Below are 22652 nucleotides of genomic sequence, written 5' to 3' on the forward strand. Positions count from 1 at the left end.
AGAGGGTGGGGGGACTAGGGAAGGAAGGATCCTCATTGCCCACGTCCTCCCTCTCAGGTGGCCTCAGACAAGGCCTCATCATCGGGGCCAGGTGCCCGTGGCGGCCAGAGATGCCCGCGGCGGCCAGAGATGCTCATGGGGGTTGAGAAGCTTGCCCCGCATCCGTGCATGTTTGCTGAGGCCCTAGCGGGGAGGAGAGGTGCAGGAAGAACGTGACCTAGGTCAGCCAGGCTCCCTGCTCCTGGCCCACTTCTAGACAGGCCTCATCTGGACACAACGTGGCAAGTGTCCCTCACACCAAGATCATCCCCAAACTGTTTCTCTGAAGCAGTCTGAGAAAAATCTGCCAAGACGCAAGAAATCAGGAAACCCAGCATAGGATAAAGCAGCCTGGGGTTTTCACTTCCGTTCAGAAGGAAGCATCAGTTCCCTCCTTGCTGACCACATGCCGGGCGTTCCCAAGAGCGTCCTCCTCAGGACTCCAGGGGCAGCCCTGATTCAGCTGCCATCCTCCTCATCCTCCCCTCTGAGGCATGTGGTGGGGACATGGGGTCATTCTACCTCCTCTGCCCTCTACTCTAGCATGTTTTCTAAGGGCGGGAGAAAAGTAGCAGTGAAAATGCCAGTGGGGAATTGAGAGCCTTTCTCAGCTAGAAGAATCTTCTAGAAGCATCTAGTTTCTGCTTCTAGAATAGGATTGTTCAAATAGCTCCAGGCTATTCTCTGTTCTAATTGGTAGGAGAGCCCATAACACTCTAGCATATCTTGTTCTGAGCAATCCCATTCATTCCTACGGCAAAGTTAGTTCTTACAGCGATCATTCGGTTCTCTGAGCAGCCTGCTATGCGTAGGGCCACAGGACGTTAAAAAGGGAGGATCATGGAGGGCTGTAAAAGGGAACTGGAAAGCTTCAAGATAGAGGAAGTACTTGAGGCCCATTTGGAAAATGGTTAGACTTTGGATAGGCTGACGGGAGGAGGAAACGCATTCTGGAATAGAGACACAGTACATGGAGAAGCCGGCTATCTGGAGGGGCAGGGAGAAGTGTTGTAAAGATAAGAGAATCTTGAAAAAAATCAGTTGGAGTTTAAGACCTAGAGTGGTAGGAAAGAAAGGAATGACATGATGAAAGTGACATTAAATCTTATTCCCCAGCTGCAATTTGCTCTGGTCCTGTTCCCCGTGGAGAACGGACATGGCTGCCCCATTCACACATGATCCTTGCTTCCCAAAGGGTCTGCTACCTTCATAGAGATGACGGTCTGGGGTCAGCAGCTAAAAACAGAGGTGATTTAAAAATATGACCTGCATGCATTCCAGTGTGGTTGAGGTAGAAAATCTATAGGTAGACTAAAAAAAAGTAAAAATTTTTTTTTTAAAAAGAAAGAAAAAATATTAAAAAAAAAAAATATGACCTACAGCTAGAACCACAGAGGAAGGGGAGGGGACCCCCATGGGAGGTTCTCTCACCTTGATGGGGCGGAGGATATCAGGCTTCTTCCAGCGAAGGACTATCTGTCCAGCAATCGTGACCCCATAGAAGAGGTAGTTGATGAAGCCCACGTAGTTGATGAGTGTGTACATGTCGCTGGTGACCAGCATCAGCAGGGTGGAGATGCACTGGGGAAGGGGGAGGAGCTCATCAGTGATCACAAAGGCATTCAGAGACTGGTGGAGAGGAGTGTGTACAGGTCAGCGGCTGTTCCCAAGCCTCCAGGCACACGATGCCATGTCTCAAAATGGAGACTTTACAACCTCTCTTAGTAACCAGGTTGTTACTAACACCTTCATTGCTTGGAAGTTCTTTCTTATTGCAGGGGTGATAAGCAAAATATTTAACCACTGGTATAGCATGGGCACTAACCAATCTAGCCACAAACTGGCCACACTGCTGTTACCTGGTTCTGTCAGCCCTGGTCTCATTCACATTTCTCTCTTGGTTATAGCTCAAGCTAATTTCTAATTTTTTATCCCCTAGGGAAGATTGTTAACTGCAGATTAATGCTTTATTCTTGCCCTTATCCTTTCCTCCTGGCTGAGTCATCTAATTTATTTTCCTTCCTCTCTCTGCCTCCCTCCCTCCTTCCCTTCCTTTCCTCTCTCTCTTTCTTAATTTCATTTTTTTTTTTTTTTTTTTAGACAGAGTCTCACTCTGTTGCCCGGGCTAGAGTGCAGTGGCATCAGCCTAGCTCACAGCAACCTCAAACTCCTGGACTCAAGCGATCCTACTGTCTCAGCCTCCTGAATAGCTGGGACTACAGGCATGCGCCACCATGCCCGGCTAATTTTTTCTATATATTTTTAGTTGTCCAGCTAATTTCTTTGTATTTTTTTTAGCAGAGACAGGATCTCCCTCTTGCTCAGGCTGGTCTCGAACTCCTGAGCTCAAAGTGATCCTCCCACCTTGGCCTCCCAGATTGCTAGGATTACAGGTGTGAGCCACCGTGCCGGCCTCTTTCTTAATTTCATAACCAGTTACAAAGCACTTACTATGTGCCAGGTCCTATTTTTAGCATTCTACAAATATTAACTCATTTAACCCTCATAACATCCCCATGAGGTTTTCTTGATGGAGTCTACTTTGCAACTTCAAAATCATCTCTGTGGCTCTCTCTCAAAACCACACTCTTTCCCTCTGATGATTTGTGAAGGCCAATAAAAAGTTCAGTTCTCCCATGAGGTCTGATGGAGAGAATAACCGAGAAGATTTTACCAGGTGAATAGGCCTGATTTTTGCTGTACTTGCCTTGCAGTCACAGTACTGCACCGACAGCTCAAACTGAAAAAAAAAAAAAGTGTGTGGCCCACTGGGCATATCATCTCTCCAGCCATCTTTCACAACTAACCAATCAAGGTGACCTTCATCCTGTATCCGAACATTCTGAAATTCCTCCTGGTGTTGTATGATGCTCTTGACTCCCCAGGGCTCTGTCATCCTGATCTGTAGCTGCCTCTCTGGTGGACCAGTCATTTCTAATGCTTTATTCAGGATCCATAAGGAGAACAGAAATAACTCAAAAGACTCAGTGAGGACAATTTGTTCCTTCCTTTAGCTCTCTCTAAATGGTTCCACTCTGGGCACATTTGACCCCCATTTCTTCCCCATCCCAAGTTTCCTTTCCTCCCTCTTCAATTTACCAGTCTTCCTGTCTTTATGATTTTTCTTATTTAACGTACCCTTAACCTTGAATTTGTTTCAATGACGTTTCTCAAGAGACTGGGTGCCCTGATGCAAGAAACCTAACGGGGAAAGGCAGGTGTCTGCCAGGACCAATCAGGAGCAGAGGCCCAGTGTTGCAACCCTGCAGTTACAGGTGCGAGGAGGACCTGGGCAGAGAAGTTTCTTTGTCAGATTGGAAAATCCTGAGGCAGCCTGCTCAGTCTGACCCAAAAGGACAGGGCAATGGAAATGAGCCAGGCTGAGGGTCTTAGGTGTTTCAGGACTCAGGGTCTTTCCTTGCTGGATCCCATGATATTATTAAAGCTCATGAATATCGATTTGTCAGATTCTCTAAGACCCAGTGAGACCTAGGAGCAGACCAGCAGGGTGCAAGGGACAGGTGTGGAAAGTGTGAACCCCTAGCTTAGAGTAGGCACAAAGAGAGGGAAGATGTGTGGAGGGTTGGCAGCAGGAAGGGCCCTTACTGTGAAGAGCAGGGCTGGGATTGGGGTGCAGCGCCTCACGTGGATCATGGCCAGCACTCTGGGAAGGTGGCCCTCTCTGGCTCCAGCAAAGAACAGCCTGGCAGGGAGAAACGCAGGTCAGTGTGGGGTAGCCCATGGACCACCAAGCCGGGGCTCCCTCCTCCATGTCTACCTTCTGCCCACGTAGGGGCACCCCCTCCAACCAGGTACCCACGTTTGCGTGCACACCTTCTAGACCACTAATCCCGGGACTTGTGTTCACAAATGCAGGTGCAGGCAAACCAGAGGCAGCCAGTGGATATGTGGATGAGTCCCGGGTGCGTGGAAACCCCGAGTGTGGTCTGGGTGGCTCAGGGTTACAGGCGATTGTACCGTCACTCCTCGGGCTGCTGCTGCCAGTGTGAGGAAGGTGCAGGAGCAGCCTCTCTCTTTTGCCTAAGGTCTTCAAACCTTTAAAAGCGTGCCTCCCCATCCCCAAGGGATACAGATTCCCTGCTATGCTGGGACTGAACTGTACATGGAAAGCTTTAAGAACATTCTTATCCTAGTCAGAGAGTAGTTGCCTTTGTGGGGGTGGGGAATAGGTGGTAGAAACAGTCTAGACCTTATTTTGGGTGGTGGTTACATGGCTGTCTACAGCTGTCAAAACTCATCAAACTGGAGCCAGGCACAGTGGCATGTGTGCCTATAGTCCCAGCTATTAATAATTGGGAGGCTGAGGCAGGAGGATCAATTGAGCCCCCAGGAGTTCAAGGCTAGCCTGGACCACATAGTAAGACCCTGTCTCTAAAAAAAAAACATCCCATCAAACTGAACACTTATGATCTGTGTATTTTATATAAATTGTATTTAAATTTTATATCATTAAAGCTACTTATGCTATTCCCAAGAAGCCATCTAAGAAAAATGAACAGAGTTGGTGAAATGTACGTATACAAAGATATTCTGATAAGAAAGAATTTGGTATAAGATGGAATATTATAGTCATAATAATGTTTTTGAAAAAAGTGATTACATGAGAACATGCTCACAATATAATGTTAAATAAAAAAAGCACAACAGAAAACTGTAATTCCAATTAATTTAAAAATTATTTATGGGCCTGTAAAAATATGTTAAAATGCTAACCGATTATCTCTGAGTAGTAGGATTGTGAGTAATTTCAAAACAAAACAAAATAAAACAAAAAAAGTATTTTTTTTCTTTTTTTTGAAATAGGATCTTGCTCTGTTGCCTGGGCTATAATGCAGTGGTGCAATTATAGCTCACTATAGCCTTGAACTCCTGAGCTCAAGCAATCCTCCTGCCTCAGCTTGCCCAGTAGCACGAGCCACCACACCCACCAATTTAAAAAAATTTTTTGTAGAGACGGGGGTCTCACTATGTTGCCTAGGCTGGTCTCAAACTCCTGGCCTCAAGCAATCTTCCCACCTTGGCCTCCCAAAATGCTGGGATTATAGGCTTGAGCCATTGTGCCTGAAAGTATTTTTTAAAAGAGAAATTTCAAGAGAATAATTTGAATGTTCCTAGCATAAATATAAATATTTAAAGTGATGCTATCCCAATTACCCTGACTTGACATATTATGCAAATATATCAAAATATCATGTGTACCCTAAAAATATGTACATCTATTATGTATCAATAAAAAAGAGCAATTTTAACATAAAAAGCAGCACTTCTTCCCACTCCTAAGAAAAAAAAGAATACTACAAGCTGTTAGTAATCATTTATATATTAGTGCAAATTAGACCATTGTTCTTTTTTCTAGGGAAAGGTACACTTAAGGGATGAGAAGAAGGAGATAGTGTGATGGGAACAGAAAGGTACAGGCCCAGCACGCTGGGAGCTCTGAAGAGAATTGTCACTTACTTTGTAATTTGTGTATGGGTAGAGTGGAGCAGCTCATCAGCAGTGTGGGAGTTGACTGTGCCCCAAGTACCCATGAGCAGTGACCATCATGAACTACCTAGGCTACTATCACTGGTTTCATGCAGCCACACGCATCCTTGCCCCTCCCCCCATGCTCCTGCCCCCTCTACAGTGCAGCCTCATGCACCAGACAGAGCCCCAGCTGCTCTGTGGGCCTCATCGTGCACATAGCCAGGGCCCCGCATTCACATCCTTCCTCCACATGCAGCCAGGACCAAGTGTAACTGCCCAGGTCCAACTGCATTTGCAAGTGTCAAGTTCACAAGAGACAATTCTTGCCCAGTTAGCCGACAACAGAGGAGACGATGACATTAAGCATAGCACACACCCCTACACACTCCGACTCCTCAGGAAGAACCATCCTCTCGATACCCCAGAAGACAAGAGAGAAAGAGAGGAGGGAAGGAGGTGGAAGGAAGGAAGGAACTGGGAAGATGAACGAAGGAGGCCTGGGTGGGTGAGGTCTGGCCTCAGAATCAGAGGCCGAGCACACCATGCGCCATCTCCTGCATGCACAGGCAGCTACACCACATGCATGCAGACCGCTGCTTGGCCTCTGCAGACCCCACTCTAAAGCGACTGTAGCCAGTCGCTCTCCTCCAACAGATCCCCAGGAGCCTCATGGGTCACTGCTCTTCCACTGCTCGCCCTCGGCTGGGGCCTCCAGGTGGCCACTGCTCCTGTGTAACACGCACATGAGGTTGCTGTGGGTGAGCGTCACAGGGTCCTGGGGTACGAGGCATACCCACACCACCTCTTTCCTGCCCTGGGTCCTGAAAACATGGCACTCCCTTGTCATTTCACAGGAACTCCTGCCTGATGGGACGGTGTTGGAAGCAGCTGAACTCAGGGACTCATCTTGTGAGCAGGACTGTGCCCTGAGGGATGGGGGCTTTCTAAGAACCCTGGGAGGACCCCTTGAACCACGCAAATGGAAATCATGCAACATCCGCCAGTCTCAACAGTCCAGTCTAAGGACAGCAAGAAAGGACACAAAGGAGGGCCTGGGTCCCTGGATGTGTGGAGGCAGGAGCTGGGACTCCCGGGCCCACTCGTGCTTCTGGCTTCCCAGAGAGTTTTGGGGTGGAGGTCATGGCTGAAAGGTTCTTTCTTTGGAGGAATGTTTTCTTTCCACTCTCCCCGTGCTCTCTCTCACTTCACATTCTCCACCCAAGGCCCACGGGTGGTACATGAATGCCTTCCCAGCTGCCTGTCTGTTGAGCGGGCAGGAGCCCTACATCCTCAGGGCCATCAGAGTGATCCCATCCACCTGTAGTCTGGTTCCAGAACATTCATGAGAGGCCAGACCCACAGGCCCCAGGTACAAGTCTTCTTCCTGGTCCCTTTCAGAGTGGGGTTCCTTTCTAGCCAGCAGCGCCTCATTCCAGGTGAGTGGTGATGGGGGCCCTAGGACTACAGCCAAGCTGCTACCCATGCCCCTGACCGGGACTGCCTCAGGCAGGCCCCAGGCCCTCTCAGTCTTCTGCTAATTTTGAAATGAGGTAAGCCACTACCTGTGAAACACCTAGGATCTGTGTGTCACACATGTCATGGGTGACCACATGGGCAGCACACACCCGTCAGTGTCCACACTGACACGCACACCTCACATGAGCAATTGCCTGGTGCAAGTCCACCATCCAGGTGCCCACACAGACCCCCACTGACAGAGACAAGCCCGCCACATACGCATAGAGCAATGTGCACAGCAGAGCAGCCCCTGGCCCGGGAAGGGCGAGGCAGCACTCACCGGGAGGAGGTGAAGAGAGACCCATTAACGCCTCCAAATGTGGACAGAGCAACGGAAATGGGCATGATCCAGGCCATGACCCCAAGGAGCTTCTCTCCAAAAGTCTGGGAGAGAAAACAAAAGGGATAAGCAGGGAAGGAAAGGTGACGGCTCTCCACCTCTTGCAAACGTCCTGGCTGGGAAAGCTTCTCCCCATCTCCACTCTTGAGGTTCTCTCCGGCTAAGTTCCCTGAGAGTCCCTGCCTGAACCGCCACTTCCCACAGTAACAGCTACACAGGGGGCAGCAATACGTGTCTCGGGCTAATTAACTGACAGAGACAGTGCGTGGTGGTAATAATAATAATGAATTAATAATTATTCTTATTTTATGGCTGAGGAAACTGAGGCGCATAGTGATTAAGTAGCTTGCCGAAGCTCACACGCCCAGGGAGTGGAGGGGACAGGATTGGAAGCCAGGTGCTGTGAGTCCAGGCCTCATATACATTACATGATTTCTCCAGCAAAGGAAGGGGCACAGGCTTGTGAGTCAGGCAGATCTGGGTTCAAATCCTACTCCTACATCTAGGCGCTGGGAGACCTTGAGCAAGGTTCACGATTTTTGAGCCTTAGTTTCTTTTTCTTTTGTTTTTGAGACAAGAGTCTCACTCTGTTGCCCGGGCTAGAGTGCCGTGGCGTCAGCCTAGCTCACAGCAACCTCAAATTCCTGGGCTCAAGCGATCCTCCTGTCTCGGCCTCCCAAGTAGCTGGGACTACAGGCATGCGTCACCATGCCCGGCTAATTTTTTCTATATATTTTTAGTTGTCCGGTTAATTTCTTTCTATTTTTTTTTTTTTTTTTTTAGTAGAGACGGGGTCTCGCTCTTGCTCAGGCTGGTCTCGAACTCCTGAGCTCAAACGATCCGCCTGCCTCGGCCTCCCAGAGTGCTAGGATTACAGGCGTGAGCCACCACGCCCGGCCCTGAGCCTTAGTTTCCCGTTTGTAAAATCAGGGTGAATTCTAATTCATAGGATGAGAATATCTAAATTCACAGAAACAGATGAATTGGGAATAAAATGATAAGCACAAGCTCCTACTTAGGCGGAGAAAGAACAGATTGTGAAGCTAGAGACTAGTCTTCACGTATTGAAGGACTGTGAAAGGCTGGGACCAGCTTTTCTGTATTCTCTGAGCCAGGATCATAGCACTTTACTGGAGAAGGCTGTTTGTCGTAGGAACAGGCCACCTGGGGGGAAGGGAGGGCTCTTTTCTTTACAGTCTTCAGAGATAAGACCAGGGAAGCCACAGGTTTGGCAGGGTAGGGTGGTGGCCCAGCCTGAAACCAGGTGAGGGGGTGACACAGATACCAGGTCTTTCTTGGATATAGAGGACCCAGGCCCTCGGACCTGTGCAATCTCTTTCTCCAAAGAGCACAACCCATTCCTACTTCTAAATCGCTCACCAGCACCCACTTTTCCCTGCAGAAGGAAGGAGTTGGGCTGCATGTTTTCTAGAGGAGGAAACGAAGGAAGAGAGAAATGGCGTGTTTTGGCAAGATCGTGTCTTTCTGAGGAGCCTGTCTCTTTTATACCATCCTCACTCTTACATATAAAGTGCCCTAGATCAGGAGCCAGTAAACTTTTTCTGCAAAGGGTCAGTCAGTATTTTAGCTTCTCGGACAGTGCAGTCTCTGTGGCAATGACTCAGTTCTGCCACTGTGGCTATTCTAGCTACAACCCAGCCACTGGTTTGCTCCTGGGCACTTGAAGATGCCCCAGTGAAGACACTTGGTTTCTGCCCTGAGGACTTGGGGTGATTTCCGCTTCCACGAGGCCACACAGGCAAGTCCACGCCAGCACTCCTGGGGTGCGAGACCGGGACTTTGATTGCTTACCACAGCGACTGCGTTGGACGCCAGCAGCTCCTGGGGGGACATTGCAGTGACATAAGCGACATTGGCAAAGACATACACAAATGTGACCAGTGGGATGGAGATGAAGATGGCTCTGGGAAGGTTCCTGTGGAGGGAGAGGGGGTGAGGGAGGCTGGCACCCGGACGCCCACCTCGCCATGGGGCCCAGGGAGTGCCCTCCACCTTCCTGCGAGCCTGACCCTGCGGCCTCCTGTGATGCTTCCTCTCCCTGGGAGGTGGGTTTTGTTCCATATGGGCAGGATAATTTAAAGGAAATGAAACAGCTCAGGCTGGAAATATGCTCCACACCTGTTGATCTCCTCTTGACCCGAATCTCCATAATACACCTTTTTCCTTGCCTTAGGACACAAAGACTAGCCTGTCCTGACACAGGTAAGATGCCCAGAAGCCTCTCGGGGCACAGTCCATTCTCTAAGGCAGTGGTGCAACTGCAATATGGTTTTCAGCTTTTAATCTGTTCTGGGACAGTCACTGGATCATTTTCCTCCTCCTGGCAGGGTGGATGGCACATGGTTTAAGTTCCTGGGAGATGAACTGTTATTTTTGGACAGACCTGATCACAGTCAGAATGGGGCAGGGGAAGAAGCAGGCAGTGGACACCTGTCTCCTCTTCCCAGCAGCAGGTGCTGTGGCCCAGCCAGGGAGAGGGGAAGAGTTGGGCGATTTCAACTCACTTGTAGGGATCAACAAGTTCCTCAGTCACGTAATTAAGAAAGTTCCAGCCTCCATAGGCAAAGGAGCCCTGAAGGAAGGCCAGTGCGATGAGGCCAATGTCAGGTTCTTGGAAATTCTCAAATGCGTTCTTTGGCTCCAGCCAGAAGTATTCTCCTGTGGACACAACCAGTAGGAGGCTGCTCAGAGAGACATATCAGAGACCCAGCAACCCCTGGCCTCCCCTGGCTGGTCTCCTACTCCTTCCTGTGGTGAAAATGCCAGCTCTTTGTCCTGTCTCCAGTGAACCCAATCATTGGAGAAGGGGAAATACAGGTCTAGGAGCTCCAAATGGGGAGTCAGGTTCAAAGCACAGTTCTGGATGTTCCTTTTGTAAAAGGCAAAGGTTCTTGGCAGGAAAGGCTAGGTAAACTGGGCTTTGGAAACAGGATTGGAGTCATCGGCAATCTCCTGACTCCCTTCCCTGATAGCTTAAGTTTGTACATTTTCATGAAGAAAGCATCATGAACAAGAAACTCTCAGCTATAAGCTTCCATAACACTATATTAGTTCAAGGTTGTTTTGCTTGCTTTGTTGATATCCTTCTATCTCTAAGGTGTGTTTGGTCTCTCTTTTCAAAGTATAGATTCCTGACAACAGGGGTCCCCTAGCAAAGAGCTTTTAAATTGCCTTCCTAGCCCTTATCACAGGTGCAGCACACAGTGGGCCCTCAAAACAGGTTGCCAACTAAGATTGTAATGAGATACAGAGTAACTGACCATATGTTATTTATTCACCTGTAATCCAGCTTTAGACAGGAAATTAGGAAATTAGAGTGACCAGGAGAAAGAACTGAAACCAGATTAGAAGGGACTCACTATCTTTGAAATGACAGCACAGTGATTTCCTTAAGTCTAAATTCCTGAAAACAATATAACCTGCTGAGGCACTTAATCCAACTGATTAAAATAATCAGGCTCATTATATAGCAGAGACTTAATTATGTGTCCTGGAGTAAAAACCCAGGCTCCCCACACTGCCTTCAGGGCTTGTGGGCGGGTGGGAGGTCTCCCTGTTTGTCATCTGACTTTCTCCACGAGGCAGTGACACTGGGCAGAGCCTCGTGGTGCCACGGGTCCCATGGAAACCGAATACAGACTCGGTCTTGGAAAGGAACAAATCCAGTGGGGAATGTTGGCAGGGGCCCCGGGAATGTAGAGCTCTCTCTTGCAGAGATTATAAGTAATTTTGAAGCATATAAAATTCTCCTTTTCTGTCCTCCATTTTACATGGACAAGACACACTATATAAGACACAGGGAGCTTCCCTCTGGTTGGGGTAAAAGGGCAATAGGAGTCCAGAGAGCTGGGGTCTTTACTCAGCTGTGCTAGGGCCATGGGCTGAGCATGGTAGGATTGAACTTTGCAGACTAGGGGAAGCAATTCCTACTTTCAACCACCCTGGGGAAAATGGTTTCTCTTCCCATTTGTCAAGCAAGAGAAGATGAAGAAGAGAAGTCACTCAAGACCAGAACTGGGAGATCTCAGGGTGTGTACATGAAATGGGTGGAGGACAGTTGGGTGTGCCCCTGTTGTTCCCAAGACACTCACCTTTGCATATCTGTACAACCCCCATGATAATGATCAGGGCCAAGGCCAGGAGCTTGCCAGCAGTGAAGATGTCTTGAACCCGGGTGGCCCACCGCACACTGGAACAGTTGACCCATGTGAGAAGCACTGAAACGAGAGACCCCCTAAACATACACTCCGGGACTACAGGAGGCTGCACACTGCCCACTGCACAGAGGCAGAAGTGCTCCTTGCTCCTGAAGGTGGGATTTCACAGGTAGGCATGCTCAGCCCTGGTGACCAGAAACATTGGCTAGGTTAATGGGTTACATGCCAATAGGGATTACATGCCCCAAATTACAGCTTGGTCAGAGCATGTCCTGCCCAAGCCTGGAAGCCAGAAGCAGGTATGGAAATGTAAGCACTGGCTTTGGGGGAAAAAAATTAGCATCTGACCAGGTCTGGGCTTTGTCTTCAAGTCATGATCTTTGTAAGAAGAGCCCTGAGCAGCTGGTGGTATCCTGGATGTCACCTTCCCAAGCCTAATTTTGGGGGAACAGGTTTAGGGGAATCTTTTGTTACATAGGTTTATTAAGATATAACCTATATCTAGTAAAATTCACCTTTTAAAATATACAGATTAGGGCCGGGCGCGGTGGCTCACGCCTGTAATCCTAGCACTCTGGGAGGCCGAGGCGGGTGGATCGTTCAAGGTCAGGAGTTCGAGACCAGCCTGAGCAAGAGCGAGACCCCGTCTCTACTAAAAATAGAAAGAAATTATATGGACAACTAAAAATATATATATAGAAAAATTAGCCGGGCATAGTGGCGCATGCCTGTAGTCCCAGCTACGTAGGAGGCTGAGGCAGGAGGATCACTTGAGCCCAGGAGTTTGAGGTTGCTGTGAGCTAGGCTGACGCCACGGCACTCACTCTAGCCTGGGCAACAGAGTGAGACTCTGTCTCAAAAAAAAAATTATAATAAATAAATAAATAAATAAAATATACAGATTGATGAGACTTGACAAATGTATTTAATTGCTTAATCACTACTACACTCAATATGTAGAACACTTCCAACACCCCAAAAAGTTCCCCTATGTGTTATGCTCCTTTGCAGTCAATTAGCCAATCTTCTCCCCTTACCTCTGGCAACTACTAAGTTGATTTCTGTCCCTATAGTTTTGCCTTTTCCATAATATCACATATATGGAATCATACAATATATGCCCCTTTGTGTGTGGTTTCTTTCTTTCACAAAACATAATGTTCCTGTTGCTTTTTTTTTTTTTTTTGAGACAGGGTCTCGCTCTGTCCCCCAGGCTAGAGTACAGTCTCATCATCATAGCTCGCTGCAACCTCAAACACCTGGCCTCGGCAATCCTCCCAATCCTCAGCCTCCCAAAGTGCTAGGATTACAGGCTTGAGCTATCACACTGGCCTCACTTAACATAATGCTTTTGAGATCTATTCATGTTGCTGCATAGACTAGTAATTTGTTCTTTTTTATTGTCGAGTAGTATTCCATTAGGTGAATGTATCAGTTGTTTTTCCATTCACCAGCCAAGAGACTTTTGGGTTACTCCCAGTTAGGTGCTATTATGAATAAAGCTACTGTAAACACTTGGATAGAAGTCCTTTCATGAAGAGGTCTTTGAGTGGGGTTTTCCATTTCTCCTGAGTAAATATCCAGAAATGGGATTCTGGGTCATATGGTTATTATATGTATAACTTTATAAGAAACTGCCAAACTGTTTTTTCCAAAGTGGCTGTATAATTTTACCTCCCCACCAGCCACGTGGGAGTTCCTATTGCTGTGTACACTTGCACACATTTGGTATTGTCAGTTTCAAAAAAAAAAAAAAGAAAGAAAGAAAAATCTGGCTATTCCAATATGCATGTAGTAGTATTTCATGGTGGTTTGATTTGCATTTCCCTAATGGCTAATGGTGTTGAGCAAGTTTTCATATGCTCATTTGCCTTCCATCTATATATCTTGTTTGGTGGGGCCGGTGAGGGTGGGTGGGTTAGCTCTGTCTCCTTACCCAGGAGTGACAGGGTTCCTACAGAGATCCCAACACTTAAGAATAAAGGAGAAGCTACTTAGGAGGCTGAGGCAGGAGGAGTCCCGGAGTTTGAGGCTGCAGTAAGCTAAGATCATGCCACTCTGTACTCTAGCCTGGGTGACAGAGCAAGACTTTGTCTCAAAAAAAAAAAAAAAGAAAGAAAGAATAAAAGGGGAAAAAATCCTCTTGTTTCTCCTTCTCCTGGAACAGCCACCAGGACACCTTCTAGTCCTCAAAAGGTACACATCACACATGTAAAAGCATGACACAATTTCTGTTTCCTCAAGCCTCTAACCAGGGCTCTGACTTCACTTGAATGGCTGATCAAGTTTTATCAATATTCTGTCCTTTAACTGTGCTTTTACTTTCCAAGTATTCCCCAACCTTACTGAATTCTGAGAACATTTTGGCAGGATAGGGAGGTCCTGACATTATCCATCTGTAACCTTTCCCACCTTCCTTCCCGCACCATCTGCACCTGGCCAACTCCTTCTCATCTTTCAAGATCCAGCTCAAATGTCACCTGTTCTGTGAGTCTTTATAATTTATAATTTTATTTATTCCTAACAACATGCCTGCAAGGGAAGATATATCAGCTGTGTTTTATAGACAACGAACAAAATTTGTTCCTCTTCCCTAGAACAATCCCTGACCACTTTGTTTATATCCAATCTTCACACTTATTTCTTTGTATTAAAATAGTCTGTGTCTTATTTTCCCTCTCTTTGTAGACTAAGAGGGCAGGGACTGTGATTTTTTTCATGTTTTTAATCCCAGGGCATATTATTGCTGTCTGCAAATAGTAGGTGCTCAACAAATATTCAATAAATGAATTTTAAAATGCCACAATTCATTAGTTTTCCAATATCACCTCAGTCTACACTTCCATACAACACACACCAATCTTCCCTGCTTCCCAGGAATCTCATCAAAAGGAGACACATTCCCCAGTTGGTTTCACGGGGCCAAAAGAGCAACAGGAAGCTTGACTTTAAGAGTAGAAACTCTTCACTCCTCGTGGAGGAGCTGTTATCCAAGATGGTGTCATATAAGGAGAAGCAAAACATGTTGTCAGAGGAAGGATTTTAAGTGCCCGAACAGGGAGAACATTTTGTAAATACTTTAATGTTCCAGATGGATGGAGACATCCTGATAATACACCCTTGGTTTATCTTACTCAATTCAGTAAGGATTTCAGGATCATGTGCCTGGTGACAATCCAACCCAAATCACTCTCGGCAACTGGGTCTGTGATCTCAGCCTTTCCCCAGGGCCCTGAGATATGCAGGGTTGAGGCTGGGTCCCCATACCCAGGAATTCAGGCAGACACAGCAATAATGACTAAAGGATAAAGGAGACTGACTTATAACAACAGGAGGGATGATGAGAAAACAAAACCCATGAGCCTCAGGGATAGGTAAGGATTACAGAATAAGGAACCTGGGCAGAGAGGGCAGGCAGGGTGGTGACAGAAAATACTTACGGAAAATAAGGGCAGAGTAGGACAACTCAAAGAAATTCCTCCTCCTCCAAGCAGGAGGGGGAAGGTGGCCACCTCCCTGGGTGCTGGGATAGAAAACACAAAATCATCTCTTTATAAGATGACCTTGTGGAGGCAGATAAAGACTCACTCCTTCAAACTGTCAGCTCCACGGTGCTCCTGGGGGTGAGGAGAGATGTTTGGAGGCCAGCAACGCTTTGTCAAATAATCTCTCTGTGGGTGTCTTCCGTCCTGCCTCACCTCATCTCCACAACTTCCCAAGAACCCAGCCATGACAATACTTAACCTTTCACCTTCACAGATCTTTCAGAAATAAAAAGAGAAATTCTGAGAATGAGGTGGGAACTGGCAGGCTGCCTGTGACACCTTGTCTTCCTGGAACAATGGCTGCAGGCCCCAGGTCTGACCTTTCGCCCTGCAGCTGGGGGATCACAGCATGGGACTGAGGGGAAAGAGGGCACTTTCAGGCTCCCGGTACCACAGGACAGCTTCCCTCACAGCAGGCTGAAACCGGAGCCTCCATCCAGAGAGGAAGGGTCAGTGAGTGAAGACCCCACTCAGGAGTCCTGCTGCTCCCTGTCTGCTACCCGGCACTCCTTTTGGTTGCTCAAGACTATGTTCTCTCTCTCTTCTCAGCTAGACCCTGAATTCTGCCTGCCGGATATACAGTGACCTCAGGGAAGGCACACATAGATAGGGACCAGTGGCCACTACAGCTTGAAATGTGGGGGGTTCCATCCATCTGTCTGTCCATCATCTGCACAGGGCCTACATGGGCTAGGCACTCTGGCAGGTGGGGAGGTGACACACAAGACACAAGTCCCTGCCCTCAGAAAGCTGACAGTGTAGTGGGGGCGATGGGTGAACTAAGAGATGACCACAAAACAATGTGGCGACGGCAGAGCTATTTATGGAAGGTAGGGTCTGCGAGGAGTCCCTGACTTAGGCTGGGGGAGTCAGAGATGCTTCCTTTAGGAGGAAGAGACCCTAGCAACATGGAGAATGTTACAATTTTCATCCAGCTGGACAAAATAAAAAGGCATAGGACTCTGGCTCTTGTCCATTTTAATCTAGCTGCGGAGTAGTCACTGCTTCTCTAGAGGCACCCCCCAGCCCCCGGAATCCCAGGCTTATCTGCATTTCTTGGGCATTTTCTCCCCTCTCTTTTGCTACCTGGGTAAAAAATAAGAGGAAAAGTCTATTAAGATAAGACCGCTGGAAGGCCAAGGCGGGAGGACTGCTTGAGGTCACAAGTTCGAGACCAGCCTGAGCAAGAGCAAGACACCATCTCTACTAAAAATAGAAAAATTAGCTGGCCATGGTGGCGCATGCCTGTAGTCCCAGCTACTGGGAAGGCTGAGGGAAGAGGATCGCTTGAGCCCAGGAGTTTGAGATTGCTGTGAGCTAGGCTGACGCCACAGCACTGTAGCCCGGGCAACAGAGTGAGACTCTGTCTCAAAAAAAAAAAAGATGACAAGAGTTCAAGAAGATGCTGAATTCAGAGGTTGGTTACTTAATCTACCCAGTTTGAAGAACTAAATGTCAACATGACACATGACGAGAGAGATACAAAGAATGAGGCAGGAGGAGGGAAACTCCGAATCCAGCAATCTAGAGCCCTGCCCAGCAGCCAAGCCCTCTCAGCTGACAAGTGGGAGAGGTGGCTCAACGTCTCCTGCCCGTGGAAGCTGCGGAACCGGCAGAGATGCAGAATCATCGCCGCCAACCTGCAGCTTGCTTGCCCACTGTAGAGCGGGTGGGCTCCCTGCGGAGAAGGTGCTCTCGGCCCCACCCAGCCCTGGCCCTCAGACTTCGGTCTTGGGGGATCACAGGAGCCTCTCCTTCACTCCCTCCCTTTGGCAAAGACTGCAGGTGTCATGGGGCCTGTGGAAGGCAGAACAGTGGCCTTCCCAAAGATGTCAACATTCTAATCTCCAGGACTTGGGAATATGTTATCTGAAATGGCAAAAGGGCTTTGCAAATGTGATTCCGTTAAGGATCTTGAGATGGGGAGATTATCCTGGATGATCCAGAAGGGCCCAGTGCAATCACAGGAGACAGGAGAGTCAGAGTTACAAAATGAGATGTGATGATGGAAACAGAGATCAGAGAGAGAGAGATTTGAAGATGAAAGAAGGGGCTGTGAGCCAAAGAACACAGGAGGTCCCTAGAAGCTGGAAGAGGCAAGAAGGCTCCCCAGAACCTGCACAAGGAAGGCAAACTTGCGAATGCCTGAGTTTATGACTCGGACCTCCAGAATTTAAGTTAATAAATTTGTGTAGTTTTAAACCACTAAGTTTGTGGTAACTTGTAACAGTAGTAATAAGGAACTAATACAGAAATAGACATCAAGCAGAAAGACGAGAAAGAAAGGGCGTATCCTTAAAGAGAAAAGCTTTTAGAGAGCAACCAGGCAACACACACCAGGACCCCAGAGGAGTCTCTGTCCACAGGCTTTGCAGGACACCAGGTGGAGGGAAGTGGTGGGGCTCTCTAGAAGTGGGTAGGGAAGGTAAGGTCATCAGTGTGCTAACCTAGTTGGCAAACTCACATCACATGACAGCATTCCAACTCTTCCAGCTTCTCAACTCTAGCTGGGATAGAGCTGTGGTTAGAGTTAAGTTACTACCTCCTCTTCCTCCCCTTGGTAATTCAATACAGTAGCAAACAGTCTTGTCCTATAATGACTCTAGCAGTGCTTTTCCTCTCTTCTCCAGGGCAAAAGACACAATATCTCTCCTTTACCCAATCTTAGGTTCTCCTCCAGTCTCCTCCATATTCCGTATAACTTCAGGCCCACATACGCAATGTAGACACACATACAAACACAAGCTCAAGGGTTACAAACTTCTTGCAAGGCAAGTAGAGAGCCAGGATGTTCACAGACACAATTGCTTTGTTCTTTGTCACTGTGGTTTTTTTTGTCTCCTAGTTTACTGACCAGAGGCCACAATGAAAGTCCACAAAGGAAGTCAACACGGAACGTCAAAAGATGATCTCAACAGTGATGAGTCTGAGTTCACTGCTCAAGTTAGAGGGTACAGAGTGGCCACACTGTGTACTAGTTTATAGTGGACAACACCAAACAAACCTTGGCAGAGCTCCCGCTGTGATTTTTCTAGGCTGAGTCAATACAACCTGATTCAGTAGGTGGTGAGGCACGTGAGGTTAGGGGATTATAAATTTTGGAAGGGAAGAAAAGGAGCAACACTTTTGGGGAATTTTTACCTTATATTAAAATACAGTCATATGATGCAAAACGACATTTTGCTCAACCATAGACCACATATATGACAGTGGTCCCATAAGATTATAATACTGTATTTTCACTGTACTTTTTCTATGTTTAGATATGTTTAGAAACACAAATACTTACCACTGTATTACAATGTATTCAGTACAGTCACATGCTGTACAGTTTGTAGCCTAGGAGCAATAGGCCATACCATCTAGGTTTGTGTAAGTACAGTCTATGTTGTTCACACAATGAGGAAATTGCCTAAGGATGCACTTCTCAGAACGAATCCCCATTGTTAATCCATGTGTGGCAGCATTATAGACTCCAGGCAAAGGAGGCAATTTAAAATTAATCTCTCTAGTGCATTTTGAAATAGAACACCAGTGAATCTTTAGCATAAACAAATAAATCTTCATTTAGAAAGTTTTAAGGATGGACTGGAGAGCTGTGGGCTGGTTTTGAGTCCCTGCAATCATCATAGGGCCAGGGCTGAGGCCGTATCACTCTCCCCTCTGCCCTACCTAGTAGCACCTGCTGAGTGAAGGACCATGTGGGTTTCTGGTGTCTTTTTCGAGTGCAGAACAAGCAAGTAGAGCTCAGAGTAGCTTGTGTGAGGACTAAAGTGGTAAGAATGGGGAGGAGGATGGTTCACAGCCTGGCAGAGATGGCTCCCTCAGAGGGATCTGGCAGGTCTGAACTCAGGAATCATTCATTCAGCTTCAGAACTTGAGGAACTCAATGTTCTCAAGTTCTCAAGCCCTCCGCAGCTGAGTCACTTACTCTCAGGGAGCCTGGACAAGTTAATTAACTCTTTGAGCCTCCCTTCCTTCTCTGTAAAATGTATGGTCAGTTTTAATCCTGGGAAGATACTCTGTAATGTGTGTATTGCTGCATAAAATATTAAGTGGTTTTTTTTTTTTTGTTCATAGACTAACAAGAAGAGGATGTGATTTGCTCAGAATCATGCTGACAATCAGAGGCAAAACAGAGCGGCTGGGAAAGGGAATGGTTCGGAGGGTTTCAGAGCGGCCGTGTCACGCATCAGGCCATATCCTGCACTGTTGCATTGCTTCTCCTTTGTCACTTCCTCCTGTACCGCTGACCCTTCTCCTCAAATTCTAATCTGTTTCATCTTTTTCTCAGGAAGATGCTCCTCCACCAATGACCTGCTCTGGGGTCCTTCAACCCACGCTGTCTGAAGTGGGGAGGGTGTCACGGCTCTAGGATGAAGTTGGGGGCTGTGGGGCTGGTGAACGTAGGCTGAGGCCCTGGACTCGAGCCCAGACGGTCAAGCATGTCCCTGTGCCTCAGTTTCCACAAACAGAGAAAACTGCACCGAGCATTCTAAGTCAAGAGGGTCTGTGTGCGGGGAAGGAATGCCCTGTAGAAAGCCGAGAGCGCTGCTGCTCCTCAGGCCCAGTGGAAATGTAGGTGCCCTTTGCTTCCTGCAGCCAGCAGCGCACAGCCATAAACAACACCTGCTGGCCAGTGTGGCGCTGAGATCCTGTGATACTGTCTGGCACATGGTAAATGCTAAAGCTTGCTGAATGGAGGATGGATAGATGGATATATCTATGTGGAAAATAGATATATCACCCATTCAGGGAGGGTGCCCATAGGAGCCATTGTGCTGCTCTAGGGCATAAATATCAGGGTTTTTTACATGACAGGACAGCCCCATGAAGCAGGGCTTCACCCCACTCTCTGGTCTGACAGGGTAAAAGTTGGGATGCAGCCATCTGGACAGGGGCTGGATTGCTTGCTATGAGAATAGTTGCTAAGAAGAAGGAACCAGTTGGGGCTCTCCTTGTGGCCAACTCTTGACTGTAAAGTTAAATATTGGAGACTGCACCTTACTGCCCAGAGGGATGTTTCCAGCCTTGATGGGCAATCAGGGCCAGGAATGACCTTAGAGATCCAGAAACTCATTTTATATGTGAGTGAAGTAAGACCCTGGCTAATCAGTGGCAAAGAGAGGACTGGGATGGCCCCAATTCCCATTACCCCCACCTCCCTTTTATCATGTACGCATTGTTCTGCCTTCCCTTGGCCCACTCCCACATCATCTCTCCCCCCTGCTCCCGTCAGGGCCACTTGGGACTCTGAGTCTGTCACCTGAAGATACTGGCCTGGTCCCAACCCAGGTTGCTTTCTGGGCAGCAGGAAGTAAGATGCCAAGATGGCAAAAGGGGAGGACTAAGATGGCCACTCCTCGCAAACCAAGAAATTTGCATCCATTGCTCCCAGGGCTTTAGAAAAATCGTCCCCCACAGAGAGTTTCCTTTCTCTGCCTTGTGTCCCCTCTCACCAGCCCCCTTAATAAGTCACCGTCTCACGTTCCCTCCAAACTCCAGGAACTCCATTTGGATTTCTTGGTCTTGCTGGCTTGCACTTTTCTCAGGGGTGGGCTGGAGGCGGCTTGGAAAGGCTTGTTTTCCTTTAACATTTCCAGAACCAGGCCTTTCCTCCTGGTCTTTTCAGATAAGTGAAAACAGGCAGTAGCAAGGAGAAGAAGTGTCCAGACTTGCCAAAGTCCATAAAGACAGACAGTTTAGAAGAGAGGGAAGAGCGAGCATAAGAAACAACAAGGTGGGAGGGAGTGAGGGAGAAAAGAGCTCGAGAGCAGAAGAGAGAGAGGAGTCCAGGACAGAAAAAGAGAAAGATGGAATGTACTAAGCAGACAGCTGCTGAAAAAGGAAGCAGTGACGCCACCTTGTAGAAATCAGAACGCCCTGTTCCTCTCCAGACCTTCAAAATAGGCACCTTTCCAGGATGGGCCAAGATGGAGCGCCCCAGCCCTCAGAAACAGCCATAAATTTCACCTGGGTCATGGGCCTGCCAGAAGGGTTTGTTTCTTAGCCTCACCTTTTGCTGGGACGTGCACTCCTCTGCCTTCTACCAGGCTCTGTCCAGCTCCCCCGACTCCCTCCCCTCTGGGGCACAGGGAGAGCCTCCGACAGCCCTCCAGTGCCCCTGCAGAGCGAGCTGTGGGCGTGCCCAGCCTGCGGGGCGGGGGTGTGGTGCCGCTCCGCTCTGTGATAGGCTAGATGGGGCTCCTGGGCCTCCCTGCTCCTGGAAGGAACTGGGCACGTGTTTCCAACTGTGACAAAGCAGCTTCAGCTTGGCCTGTCCCACCTTGGCCTTTTCCAGATCAAGGAGGTAACCAGTGCCGGCTGCCAAAAGCACTGATAGGCCAGAAAAATACGCAGGCCTGTTTGAGTTCTAACGCACACAACCCAAGGCTCTGATAAGGTTCCAGTTCTGCCCTCGCAGGCCAGACTGAGCCACTTTTCCTCCTCAGAGACCTCAGAAAGGCCTGGTGTGGGCTGGGGAGAGTGAGGAGACATGGAGTCAGCTTCCTAGAACCCTCCTAGAATCCTCCTGCTCCCCCAGAGCCAAGACATTTCTCATATGGGGTGAGGGGCCACGTTGTAAAGTCTTCAGGCACCCTGCCTACCTAAAACAAAGGTACTATTGTATATGTAAATAACTTGACTGGTGAAGTTATACATGTAACAGCAACCAAAAAAATTAAAGCACGCCTTCCTTGTAAACTACGCTTTGATCCTAGCTTCTGTAAAGTACACAATGGGAAGTTTGGTTTTGAAACAGATCTTGCCTATCATACTACAGTAACATTTCCCCTTCTGCAGCCCTTTTCAACTGGAAGCACTGACAAAGTTTTAGAAATCTCAGAAACCCCTCTAAAGGAGAGGAGGTGCTCTGAGCCTTCCAGAAGGGCTTCTCTCCTCCGAGGACAAATCAGCAGAGGAGGAGGGGTACAGAGAAGCCATGAGTGCTGAGTGCCCTGTGGTCCCGAATCACAGGGCCTTTGCTGGACACTTCCAGCTGAGCTCCCACATCCAGTGCCCCACCCCTCCCCCTTCTCTTCTTTCTTATCCTGTTCCTGCTCGTGCCAGCTGCTGGACCTGGACTTTCTGCTGAATCACCATTCAGTACTTAGTTTAGCCAAGAAGCCGAGCAGCCAGCTCAGCATTTTCCAGGAGCCAAGTAGTTCTCTCAGCGTTAGCTAAACATGGCTCCTGAGCTGACTGTGGTAGAGAAGAGAAAAACTGAAGACACCAGGAAAGCCAGGGGTGGCATGCCATGCCACCTTGGGGAGCCTGGAACTCATGCCCCAATTCTCAGGGCTGATGCATCCTAGACAAAGAGCAAGGAGGATGAGGGTGGGTTCTGTGGGGTCTGCACTGAACCCAGGAGGCCTAGTCTGACCTTGCATTGTATTCAGTCTTGGAAGATAGGGTGTGGATCCTAGGAGGTCCGGTTGGTTTTTGTACCAGAAGGCTTGTGGGCTCTGCTAGTGTTCACCAAGGTCTAGAAACCGGGACCCAGGCTTGGGACAGTGGCTCGCGCCTGTAATTCTAGCACTC

At 48.2% G+C, this 22652-nt stretch overlaps 1 protein-coding gene across 1 annotated transcript in view; it reads right to left on the minus strand.

Annotated features, from left to right (window-relative positions):
* SLC7A8 (solute carrier family 7 member 8) overlaps window positions 1–22652 on the minus strand; it is a 52195-nt gene that overhangs the window by 2835 nt on the left and 26708 nt on the right. Inside the window, exons 4-9 of the mRNA XM_069463497.1 lie at window positions 11500–11625; window positions 9913–10066; window positions 9200–9323; window positions 7328–7431; window positions 3646–3742; window positions 1471–1620 (exon numbers count right to left, since the gene is read on the minus strand). Coding sequence (XP_069319598.1) covers window positions 1471–1620; window positions 3646–3742; window positions 7328–7431; window positions 9200–9323; window positions 9913–10066; window positions 11500–11625 — 755 coding nt within the window. The remainder of the gene's footprint in view (window positions 1–1470; window positions 1621–3645; window positions 3743–7327; window positions 7432–9199; window positions 9324–9912; window positions 10067–11499; window positions 11626–22652) is intronic.

Source organism: Eulemur rufifrons, chromosome 2 (genome assembly GCF_041146395.1).
Source record: "Eulemur rufifrons isolate Redbay chromosome 2, OSU_ERuf_1, whole genome shotgun sequence".
Classification (NCBI taxonomy): domain Eukaryota; kingdom Metazoa; phylum Chordata; class Mammalia; order Primates; family Lemuridae; genus Eulemur; species Eulemur rufifrons.